This window comes from Myotis nattereri, assembly GCF_964212035.1.
Source record: "Myotis nattereri genome assembly, chromosome: 2".
Classification (NCBI taxonomy): domain Eukaryota; kingdom Metazoa; phylum Chordata; class Mammalia; order Chiroptera; family Vespertilionidae; genus Myotis; species Myotis nattereri.
In genome coordinates, this window is record NC_138076.1 from 204,465,359 (window position 1) to 204,477,911 (window position 12,553).

At 40.1% G+C, this 12,553-nt stretch overlaps 1 protein-coding gene across 3 annotated transcripts in view; it reads left to right on the top strand.

The window, feature by feature from the left end:
* The window catches only part of RIC8B (RIC8 guanine nucleotide exchange factor B), a 111,466-nt gene that overhangs the window by 84,845 nt on the left and 14,068 nt on the right, over positions 1-12,553 (top strand). For 2 of the 3 annotated variants that reach the window (XM_081082848.1, XM_081082849.1), the window contains exons 8-9: positions 1,212-1,356; positions 11,323-11,442. In XM_081082848.1, coding sequence (XP_080938974.1) covers positions 1,212-1,356; positions 11,323-11,442 — 265 coding nt within the window. The remainder of the gene's footprint in view (positions 1-1,211; positions 1,357-11,322; positions 11,443-12,553) is intronic. The other variant, XM_081082850.1, reaches the window with a different exon arrangement.

A 12,553-nucleotide genomic window follows, 5' to 3' on the forward strand; every position in this document is an offset into this window, starting at 1 on the left:
CAGCAATAAATATCAACACAAAGCAGATTATTATTGTAGATCACGCAGCGGTAACAAAGGGTAAAATATTTAAATGCAGCAGTGTTTGACTATATTCTGCACAGTGAGAAACCTGAAGTCATTTTCAAGGTCCACCATTTCTTACTTCTTTCAGTTGGGTCAAGTTTCTAAATGTTCTAAATCTCCATTTTATGGCTAATGAAAAGAGAATAGGATTCCCCCAAGTCTCCTATCTACCTATTCCAAGACTTCTGTGAGGATCAAATGAGATGAGGCATGGGAAAATGCTTCACAGACATTTGGTTAAATTGTGAAATGTTTGCACCTGGTTATAAAGCAAGTTATGTTCCTGGGCTGAAGAAACTGCAGAGAGGCTAGTCCTCACTAGGGAGAGGAAGCCGGGTGTTGCTACATGACGTCATTACCCAGCACCCACAGCAACCGTTTCTGGGCTGGACTGGCCTGTGGGCCCCATTTTGTGCCATGGGGTCTTGGCAGTGTTGGCTACGATTTGGTGGGGTGTCATTCCTAAGTGATGGCGGGGCCTGTGTCTCACTTGGGGGAAGCTGAGTGTTGGTTTGTCGGTTCCAGGTCCGTGGTGCTGGCCAGTGTGCATCATGGCAGCTCCTGCATTGAGCGTCTGCTCCCTGGTGGTCAGTGTGCATCATACCAACCAGTCGGACACTCAGACACTTAGCATATTAACCTTTTATAAATATAGATTGCTGACTTTTTTTTTAAAAAAAAAGCAGTAACTTAGCCCATTCTATTTGCTAATATCCTTAAGTTTTCTTATTTTCTTTCCCTCCAGTTCCTACAAAGGGTGTAAGAAAAATTTCACATGATGTGCGATATTGGTAAAATGCCAGTAACTTGTTTCTAATCATCATTTCTCTAAAACTGGATAAAGAAATAAGATTTGTGAACAAAAACTTGAACAGTACCCTTACCAATCAAAGCCCTGGTGGTCAGAGAGTTCCCACTTCTGCAACGAAGTATATTCAAATCAGCTGTTTGAATTTCAGAAACCTTAAAAAAGATTGGTCCTCAGAGCACATAGTGTAACCACTACCAACCACACTTTGAAAAATTCTCCATTTTAAGCTTTACCATCGTAGCCTTTATCTCCAATGTCCCTGTGTTAGTGAGTAGTCAGTGATGCTAGTGCACACCCAAGGATTCCTGTCTAAAAACCTGTTCTGTTTTTGCAGTGGATAGCCTGCTGAAATACACTGGCTATGGGAATGCTGCAGGACTGTTGGCTGCCAGGGGCCTCTTGACTGGAGGAAGAGGAGATAATTGGTACTCAGAGGACGAGGACACAGACACTGAAGAATACAAAAATGCAAAACCAAAGTATAGTATCAAGTTTCTTTTCACCTAATTCTGTGCCTTTGAGTGGGTTATTTGCCTTTTACTTCCTTTGTCTCTCATTTTCCAAGTGTTTTTTTTTTTCTTTTGTGGATTTGGAAACTTTCCATGTAATAATGTTTTCAGAGTCCGTTCCATTGCTCATGCCTTAGAGCCGTGGTCGCCACCCTTTTGGACCTCACTGACCACCAGTGGTCCACAGACCACCGGTTGGTGACCGCTGCCTTAGAGAGTGTCTTCAAGTGATTGAGGAAGGATAATAATTGCAAGGAATGTTCTGCTGCATGATTATTTTCAACATGCTCATTACCCTGTCCCAAGAAGTAAGAGGGTGCTTTTACATATTTACAGTCATATATCTTAAAAGTATTGGTGCTTCCTTTTTGCTTCTTTTCCATATGTTAAGATTTTAGAAGGTGTAACCAAGACTCAGTATTTAGGTTGGTTATTTGATACTTCATTCTTTCTTAGAAAGCTAAATGTAGGTTCCATACATTCTGATCTTCCCTCTTGCATAAAAGCCCTTACGAGTCAATAAAGCAACAAGGCACATTACTAGCAAAAGTAAAGAACTTTGGCTCCATAGTAAATTTTACTCAAACATTGAGGGAATTACCTCTGAGCAGATGCATTAGTGCTCTGAACAGGCAAACAGAGACTCCTCAAGTCCTCCCTGAGTCAGTGCTTATAAATCAGAGACTAATTCTTCTGTCCCAAACAAACCACCTCTACTTCCTTCCCTTCCCATTCTTTTCATCTTCCTCTCAACCCCCACCCCAGGTAGGTTTCTTAGTTTCCACTCACTAAGAAACTAAGGTTTCTAGGAGTTGTTTGAGCTCAGTTTCCTGGTTTTTATTACTGAATGTTAAAAGGGTAACTGCCTTTTGGCATCATTGATGTTGACATGCTATGTTTTCTACCGATAGTCTTCTAGAGTGTGATGTGGGTCATGTTGTATTTGGTCAAAGATAGAAAATCATTATCTGCAAAATCAGCACCCCCCCCCTTTTTCAGTACAGATTATATCCTGTTGACATGAAAGTAATGGGTTGTGAGAAGGTAAAAGATCATGCCCTAATTAGGAATTTTATCGCCCATACTCTCAGCGAATTGGTCTGAGCAGGTAGCATTACTTTTAGCACCCCCAGTGCTGTCAGCCTCAGCAGGATCTTATAGAGTATATCCCCCCCCCCCCCCACCACCACCAAAAAAAGGCTTTGTGGGGAAATGCTAGCAGTAAGTTCTTAAGACTGCCACCATTTAGATGTTATAAATTGGGTATCTCTATCAAGTATTTGAAGAAAAGATAGAGAAATCAATACTTTAATCTTTCCCTAATTATGTATAATTTAATTATGAGTCTTGCTCACTCTTGTTTTTTCCATTCCATAAATTGTATTTCCATAACAGTTTATTGTTTTATACCTCTCCATTTGAAACATTAAAACTTACCAGTGGAGAAGTCTCATATTAAAGGAAGATAGAAATTACATTAGACATTCTTTGTGCCCCAGAGATGTGGACACAGTCAACTTAGACAACTCTTAAGTACTTGTGGGTGGTCAGTATTGTTGCAGCTCAATGTGTATTGTTGCTTTTGTTTGGTAGATGATTTCTGTAGTGGTAATGGCCATTTATCTAGAAAGCACCAGAATGCTACTGTAACAAGAAAGAGCTCAGAGAAAATACAAGAACACTGGGTCTCTTCCAATGGTTTGGGAAATAGACATGCTAGATTTCAGAAGAGCACTGTTTGTTTAAATCAAAGACCATGAGGTTTGATATTGTTATTGTCTTAGCTTTTGGTCATAGGAGATTCTGTACTAGTACTTGGGCCTTACCTCCCTAATCTCTAGCCTTTGGACCTGGCCTATGTTGTTAATAGGAATGGTATGTTATGGTCAGAATAGCCACCATTGTGAAATTTTGTGTTTACTCATTACAAGTATAAATAGGGGTTTCCCATCCGTTTTTGTTTTTTTTCTTATATCTTCCCTACTTTTAGGTGAAACAGGGTAGTGGAATGTTTAATTTGTTTAAATACTTACCTAGATGGTCCTTGTGAAAGTAGTGGTGAATAAAGTACTTTCTCAGCGAGACAGTCCTTTGTGCTCTAGGCAGTGATCCACAGAGCCTGAAGAACTTTGTCCCTAAAAATTGTTACGAAAACTTGTATCAATCTAGTGGAACTTCTAAAATCTGAAAGGATTGCTTACTCCCCTACCCTCTGATTATCCTTCACTAGTCAGTGTTCCCAGGATCAGAGTCTAGGTTTCTTAGGATACATTTATTCACAAGAGTTGTTAGTATTGGCAAAAGCAGAGAAATTACTCCTCATCCAGTTGGCCCTTGTCCCATTGTAAAAAAAAATGTAAGTGGGTTCTGATTAATGCACTAAGGTAACCTATAATCCTTTAGTGGAATCTGAAACCCAGAATTGTATGAAGCTTACATTCAGGCTGTGGGAGACAGTTAATATCACAACAGTCCTTTTTGTGTCAAAATAAATGTACTTAATGGACTGGAAATGGCTTTCTGTAATTAGCACACTTAGACAGGATATACTCATTGAATCAAGTTACATGTCACACAGGTTTTTGGTGTATGTTTAGCCATGTTTGTTAAAAGATGTCATATAAACTTTGGTATTGTATCAAAGAGAAACCAAATCTCTAAATTCGAATTTTATACCTGTTTCTTTTATGCCTCTGAGCATGGAGGCTCCTAAAGTGTTTATGTAATATAACTGACTGATATGGTGTATACATAATTGTAAACATCATTTGAAAGATGTGTATCTAATGACATTTGGCTCATTGTAGACCAGTGACTTTCAGGGTGGGTATCTAGGAGCCTGGGGGCCCAAAGAGGTGTCTTTAAAGAACTTCTGTACAGAGGGGCAGAAGGAGGGGAAGGCCAGAGTGGGCAGAACTTTAAGATACCTCCTTACACCCTTAATACCCCCACTAGTTCAGATCACATTCAGAAGCTTAAAATCATTGTACTAAACTGCTTGGGTATTGCCTTCTTGACTATATTTCTCTCAGCAGTAGCTCTGTCAGCATCTGTATTGACAGCAGTCACCAACTGGTGGTCCGCGGACCATTGGTGGTCCGTGAGGTCCGAAAGGTTGGTGACCGCTGCTCTAGAAGGTCAGAATTGAGAATAAAATCATTGCTGCTTCTGCATTACACTGGGTTCTGTAAGTTTACCAGCCTTTGTGATATTTGCAACCCCACTAGTTTTGTACTTTCATAACTGAATTCTCTATTTTTTATTTTATTTTTGTGTTATAATTTGGGGAAATGGCCAGCAAGAGGTCAGTTGCATTAGATAACTACAGTGTTGTTCCACATTTCATTTCCTATAGATCTACAACCATAGTTTCTATATCCTTTATAATAAAGGAATCAGTCTTAATCCAAAACATTCAACATAGGAAACACTTAGAAAGCACTATAATTTAAAAAGACATTTTGGAGTTCTTTTTAATTGCCTAGATGCAATATAGTATCTATTTATATATATACATATATGTATTCAGTATGTTTATTTGTATGGTTGCTACACGATAGATACTTAGTAAATATTTGGTAAACAGTGAAAGAGTGACAACACACACCCTAGTTCTTTGCACTGCTAATGGACTGCAAAAACTTGGATTAAGATGTTTCATAATTTAACATCTTGTTTATTGTAGAATCACTGTTCTACTTTTATGGTAATTCCCAAACTACTTGAGACATTTTCAGCCATTAACTGATCTCTCTGAAATTATCTATAGGAAATTGCTCAAAATACGTAATTGTTGCATGGCTTCTTTAGTTAATGAAGATTGCACAGGCCACTCTTGGGTGATGATGTAACTGAATAGAGTAAGCTTACTACATCATCCAAGGCCTTCTGGCTTATTTCTTAGCAAGTGGCTCACTTATGCTAATAATAATAGCTGGTATTTATTGAGTGTCTAATATGTGCAGGTACTGTTCTAAGAACTTTCCGATATCATCTCATTTAACCTTCATATTAACCCTTCGGGATAGAGTTCTCCCCAGTTTACAGAAGAGGACACTAAAGCTCAGTGATGTCAAGTACTTGTGTAGAGCACATAGTTCATGAGTGATCAGGTGGCCTGACTCCAGAGCTTATGGGGTTTTTTGGGGGGCAGGGCAAGGGAGGGTTTGAGGTAGGCAAAGCAAGTTTTATTGTGCTCTTCACTGTGCCTTCTTATTTGAGGGGTAAAATATACATGATATAAAATTCACCATTTTAGGAACCATAATAGGTGAAATCATATACAATATTTATCCTTTTTTGACTGGCTAATTTCACTTAGAATAATGTCTTTAAGATTCATCTATATTGTGGCATGTGTCAAAATTTCCATCCTTCTTAAGGCTGAATGACATTCCATTGTATGTACCACATTTTATTTAACCATTCTTCTGTCAGTGAAGACTTGAATTGTGTCCACCTTTTGGCTATTGTGAATAATGCTGCTGTGAAATGGGTGTACACATATCTGTTAAAGTCCCAGCTTTCACTTTATATATATCCTAGAGGTCCAGCACACGATTAAAATCGCACGAGGAGGTGCCCCGCCTCCTACTGTGCGAGGAGGCACCCCACAGTGGGCAGGGACCTGCACCTGACTCGTGCAGCACTGGCCAACACGGGAGTCAGGCCGGAGGGTGCCACGGGAGGCTGGGCCAGCGCCGTGGGGGGCCAGGACCCACACCTCACTCGCAGCATCCCCCAGCCCCCCTGCCTGTGTTCACTCCGGTGCCGCCCTGTCTCTGTCTCCATCTCTGCTCTGGGCCTCACCTACGCTCGCAACCTCCTCCTGTCCAGTCGTGACCCGTTACAGCGTCCCGGCCTAATTTGCATATTACCTCTTTATATATCTATAATAATAAAAGCGTAATATGCTAATCAGACAGCCAAATGACCTTCCGGACATCTTTCTGGACAAAATCGTGGTGGTGGGGGCCAAGGCAGAGGCGGTTAGGGTCTATCAGGCAGGCAAGCAAGCAGCTAGGGGCAATCAGGCAGGCAGGCAGAGTGGTTAGGGGCGATCCCGCAGGCAGGTGAGCAGTTAGGGACAACAGGCAGGCAGGCAGAGTGGTTAGGGGCAATCAGGCAGGCAGGCAAGTGATTAGGGGTGATCAAGCAGGTAGGCAAGTGGTTAGGAGCCAGCGGTCCAGATTGCGAGAGGGTGCAGGCCCAGCTGAGGGATCTGCCTCCCTACCCGCTCCCGTGCACAAATTTCATGCACCGGACTTCTAGTATAGATATAATTGATCAGCTGCCTCCTGTACGCGCCCCCCCCCCCCCTTACTGGGGATCGAGTCCACAACCTGGACATGTGTCCTTGACCGGAATCGAACCCAGGACTGTTCAGTCTGCAGGCTGACGCTCTATTTGCTGAGCCAAACCAGCGAGGATCCAGCTTTCACTTCTTTTGGATATATACCCAGAAGCAGAATTGCTGGATCAATGTCTATGTAGTTCTATGTTTAAATTTTTGAGGAACCGCCATATCATTGACATATCTTACTGGCTCACCTTTTCCAAGTCTTTACTCAGATATCATCTTAGTGAAGCCCGTTCTGTACACTTAATAAAAACTGCAGCACACACACCATCACCCCTCCACGTCACACTTCCTTATATTGCTCGTTTTCATAGCACTTCTAACATACCATACAGTTTACTTATGATGTCGGTTTTCCCCATTGGAAGGTACGCTCCAGGAGAGAAGAGGCTTTTTTTGTGCCTGTTTTTGTCCATTGAGATGTCCCCAGAATAGCCTGGCACACAGTAGGCACTCAGGGGATTTTTGTTGAATAAATTTTTTGAGTCAGTCAGCCTCTCTCGGCATTGGGATACCAAATGATTGAGGTGGCTGCCCTCATCAAGGCCAACTTGCAGTTGTGGAGTGGGAGCCGGGGAATGGAACTCAAGAACATCAGGATATGGTAAAGTTCCACTCTGCTCTTTGTTGTTTTGTGGGGACAAATATTCTGGGGAGTTTTTCCTGGGAAAACATTTGTAGCTTCATTGGCAGATAATGTCTCCTTTCCTACCCCTCCTGTCCCCTCCCTTTTTAGTCTGGGTTCACCAATGCCTTTTCCTAAAACCCTGATTCTTCCTAGAGGTTGCAAATTGTAAGCCCATAGGTTAGATTCAGCCCACAGGTAGGTTCTGCTTGACTTCCCCATGTTGCATTGGTAATTTGGGTTTTGTGTTTTCCGTTATTTTTTAACTTTACATAGTACTGCTTAAAATTATTACTTGCAAGAATTTAGAATTCAGATATTTCATGTGAAAATTTGGATTTTCAGCTCCTTTTTAAAAAGGGGAAGTTTCTAATAACATTCTTGCATTGCAATGGAGTTGGTGCAGCATAAGTTCCCTTGGTTTGACAGCGTATCCTTTCTGTTCATCTTACCTGCCTGGCTCTGTAGGGGTTGAGCTTTATAGCCCATTCTTCAGCCAGAATGCTTTCAGTAAAATTTAATCCACACTTTTTAGAGACCGAAGTTAACTTTCATGTAGCTCAGGGAATTTTTAATGGGTCTTTTTTGCTAAGTGACCTAGTGCTATTGATGACCAAATGTAACAACAATTTTAAGAAAAAGCAAAAGTCTTGAAATATATTTCAACTTTTATGCATATGTTTATTTCCTCATACTTTTTAGTATGTCTTACCAATTTCATCTCCAGGCCCATATAGCTGTGGTCAGTTCATATAAGGGCCTAATATAATAAAAAATTCTCAATGAAATACCACAGATAAGAATTTAGATACTTGTCATCTAATTGGAAGACAAACAATCATAGGATTAGAGTGCTGGGAAGAGGAAGGAAGAAAGCAGAAAAGTGGGGGGGATCATAGTAAATATAAAATTACCCAATAAAATATCCACCAAAATTGGTGTAAAGTATCTTAAGACTCAGCGTCTTGGAACAAAATAAAACGAACCCCAGAATTTCAGTTTTCAGATCCTGAAACTGAAAGCTAAGTCTCATACTCTACTGTTTAAGGTTATAAAGGTGGCAAGTGTTTACTCAACTGAAAATAACCTATTTTATGGAAACTGACATCATTGTTGTGGTGACTATTATTTGTTTTCTATTCTTCTCTGGGTAAGGAAACTACATGCCACTAGTGTGAAGTGGGGAGCAAGAGAGGAGACAGTGTCCCAGTCTGCCTCCTGCCCCCAGCACACTGCCCTGTTTCCCTTAAGAGGTGGCATAGCTCCTGTTGTTTTCTGTGGTATTGTTTACATTGTTCTGAGTATGGGGCGGCGTGGGGTGTTTTTGTGAAGGAAAAAATGAAACCTGAGTCCCTGGAGTGACTTTGGGGGGATTGGAATGTTTTACTCCATGGGTAAAGGATGGTAAGTTCGTACTCCATAAAAATTAATTTCTAGCTACTACTTTTGTGTTCAGTGAGCAAAGGATTTTGTGACTTTAGTACCTAATTTCAGAGCAAGCCATTAAATCATTTCAGCAGCAGAGAACTTGAGGTCAGCTTACGGAAAACAGACATCATTTCCATTAAGCCTTTAAAGAACCAAGAAAAGAATCAAATGTGCTCTGACCCAGGAATGCATGCCCTGACCTTTGTGTGCTGTGGTGTCCACAATACCACAGAGCTCACCAGTGTGTCCCCTGACACACTTCTCCCTGAGGCACATGACGGCTTGTATAATGCCATCACATTCTACAACAGTCTGTGGATCTGGTTTTTAAAATCACCCCTCCATAGGCCTTGATGAGGGAAGCCTTCACTCAGGAGCCAAGATGAGCAGATGCAGTTAATATATCTACTACCTTCCCTTATACTTTGTTCTAAGAACTGATTTCCTTTGTTTGCTTGGGAAGTGGTATGAGCTTGCAATAAGTACTTTTACTTATCATTTGTAAGACTAGTTGTTTTTCTGGGTTAACAGGGAGCAGTAGAGAAACCAGTAAAAACATGTCTCGTTGTTATATGCCTAAGCAAATAATAGATGGGTGATGGAATTACATTTTCACTGTGGCATCTGGATACCTCTTAAGAACTCTGTAGTTCTCAGAATCCTTGTCTGGGTCCTCTTTGTTCTCAATTTTTGGGAAAAATGATGACCCCATTCAGTGTTTTTGTTAATGGCCACTTAACTTTTTCTCTTCCTTTATTAGCACCTGAAAAAAAAAGGAGAGGCAGTAATAGTGCATTATGAGTGTCTGAAGTAGGCACTCTAGCCCAGTGGTTCTTAACTCATTGTGTATCAGAATTACCTGGAAAACTTAAAAACATATATACATATATAAGTATATGTGTATGTATATGTACACGTACGCACATGTGTGCGCGCACACACACACAGAGATTTAGTTCTCTTTAAAGTTTCCCAAGTGATTCTAATGTACAGCCAAGACTAAAAATCACTGTGGGTTTCAGACTGTTTACCCTGAGCACCAGGGTTCCTTAAGAGTGCAAATAGAGGAGGCTCTTGGCCTCCCTACCTCCTCTGCCTGAGCAGTTCCAACTTTTGTCTACTTTATATATTGGCCCTCTACCTAGGGTTTCATTTGTTAAATAAGAAGCAGGGGATGGTTTCCACTGCTTTGAAGGAAAAAAGATTTTTTTAACCACAGCTCTAGACATAGGTCTTATGCAAGAATGGCAAAACAGATGTTTTAGATCCAGTTTTTGAGGAGGATGAGCACTGAATTCTTTCACAAGACTCTGCATGTCATGTAGCCTCTGAGAAACTCAGCAAAAGAAAAGGAAATCTGGTAACAGTACCTGTGGCCTAACCTTACTCCAAATGAGAAAGCCCAGGTCAGTGAAGTTAACTTGCCCAACTAGAAGCTCGCCACCAGAGAACCTGATTGATCACAATGTCCTTGTTTTGGCCCTTGTGATTTTTTTCTATTTAGACCACTTTCACTTTCTAACCTCCAGTTTACTCGTCCCAGCGCTCCACAGTGCTTATACTTGTCCAGTTCACTCACTTGCTTATCCTGAAGGCCTGGTCCCTGAACGCATTTGTGTTTATAGACCCTACAAAGAAATTTATTAGCAATTTGCTGTTTGCAGGGATATTTAATTTGATCATTAAGAGCAAACCATCTGTACTTGGCTGGTACAAAATGCTATAATTGCTTGTCCTTTTCTCCAGAAACATATTTAACTTACAGATATTTAGCCGCCATTGGAAGAATTATCTTTTATTTCACTTTCTTAAAAAAAAAATAATGTGGCTTTTATCTAAGAGGATAGCTTGTTTGGTATTAGAACTTTGTACATAGTTTATGGAACGTATTCATTCTAAGTACTTTATTAAATCTATTTCCAGAAAACCAGATGGTATACCTGTCTCTTGGTAGGCTACATTTCATTCCTTTTTTTTTTTTTTAATCTAGGTCAGATCAAATCTAATTAAAATTGTTCTTCTGCTTTATCTTTTATTATTTAAACACTCATTGCCTTCTGTGGTCTCACTAATGGACTAATTTCCTGAGATTATAAATTGGCATGCTTTCATTTTCAGATTCCAGCCTATCATCATTTTTCCAGTTTTTTTGATATATTTGTTTTATGCTGTATCACAAAATGAGTTTCTCCTTCTCTTAAATCATTTGTCCCCTTATAATTAATGAAGAAGGTATGCATCCAAGGATATTTACCCTAAATACCCAATCAAATTTTTAAAAAGCAGCCGGGCCTTATTTTTTTTAAGTTGGCAAGTTAGTTTTACTTTTTGAAAAACAATAGTTAATACTAGGAAAGTAATTTTTTTAAAAAATTCCTAGAGCAGTTCTATACCATAAAATTCTATTATTGCCAATTTTTTGGCAACTATACTCTTTCTTATTATAACTTACAACTTGGACCAGCAAAGTATAGAAAGAGCATAATTTTAAAACATACAGCATAACTTTTTTTTCTTTTTGTAGCATTAATCTTATCACTGGTCATTTAGAGGAACCAATGCCAAACCTTATAGATGAAATGACAGAAGAACAAAAAGAATATGAAGCCATGAAACTTGTCAACATGCTTGATAAACTTTCCAGGTATTGTATTCCCATCCATTTTTTGCTTGGTTTCTACAAATGTTCTATTCTTTGTCTCTCTCGCTGAGAGTTACCATAGAGCAGCAGCTCTGGAAATCCATGCTGATTGGCACAGGGTGGCCCCGGCAGCAGCAGTAGTACTCTCGGCTCCCGCGTTCCCTACCTGTGCCTCTGGATGTGCACTCTTAAACAGTCCAACTCTCCAAGGTGGGACAGTAACTGCTAGGTCACTGTGACGTTTAACCAACTAACCTCCCTGTCTTCAAAAAGATGCTGAGTTAGGTTCAGTCATTTTGCCGCTTCTTGTATTTTTTGTTTTAGTCTGTTTTGGTTTTTGTTTAAAATCATGATGCTCTTTTTTTCTTTTTTGATGAAACCAAGAATTCTAAATTGTCATGTACCCAACAGGAAAAAGTGAAAAGGAATAGCTCAAATGAAGGCTTTTCTGAAAGCAGGCCTTTGTATTAATTAGGGGCTCTAAAAACAATCTCCCCTTCCCTTCTTGCTCCACATCTCCTCCTCCAAAAATAGTCAGTTTGGAAAATAATTAAATCAAATATATACTAATCAGCAACTAGTTGTCCTGGAGGAATTATTAGAAAATATTAATTCCTTTCACACTTGCCTGAATCACTCTGTTTTCCAGTCATGCATTGAGTCCCTTTCTCCTTTAAGCCATCTTGAGTGAGTGCTTCTGTGTGTCAATGGCAGCTGTCACTTAAAGGTGAATTTCTTCTGTTCATCTCCTTTTTCACTACTATGTGAAGAACAGTATCCCTCAGCCAAGAGAAGCAGCAACTGGAATAGGAAAGCCAGTCATTAAAGGAAAAGGTGTAACAAAGAGGGCAGAGGCTTAGAGCACAGCAGGAGGCTTGGAGTAGAAATGTTTGAAAACATGGAGAGTGTGACAAGTGTGGGTGGGTATTCAGACCCTCTGCCGAGTCTGAGCTTTCAGATGATGCTGGCAGTGTGGTACAAGTTATTTAGAAGTAAGTAGTTTCATCACCTGCAAACCTAGTGGAACTTCCAGCTAGTCTTTTTAAACTCTCATCTTTTCCCAGGGTTAGAATTTACTGTTACTGGAAATGCTTACAGTCTTCAAAAGACATTG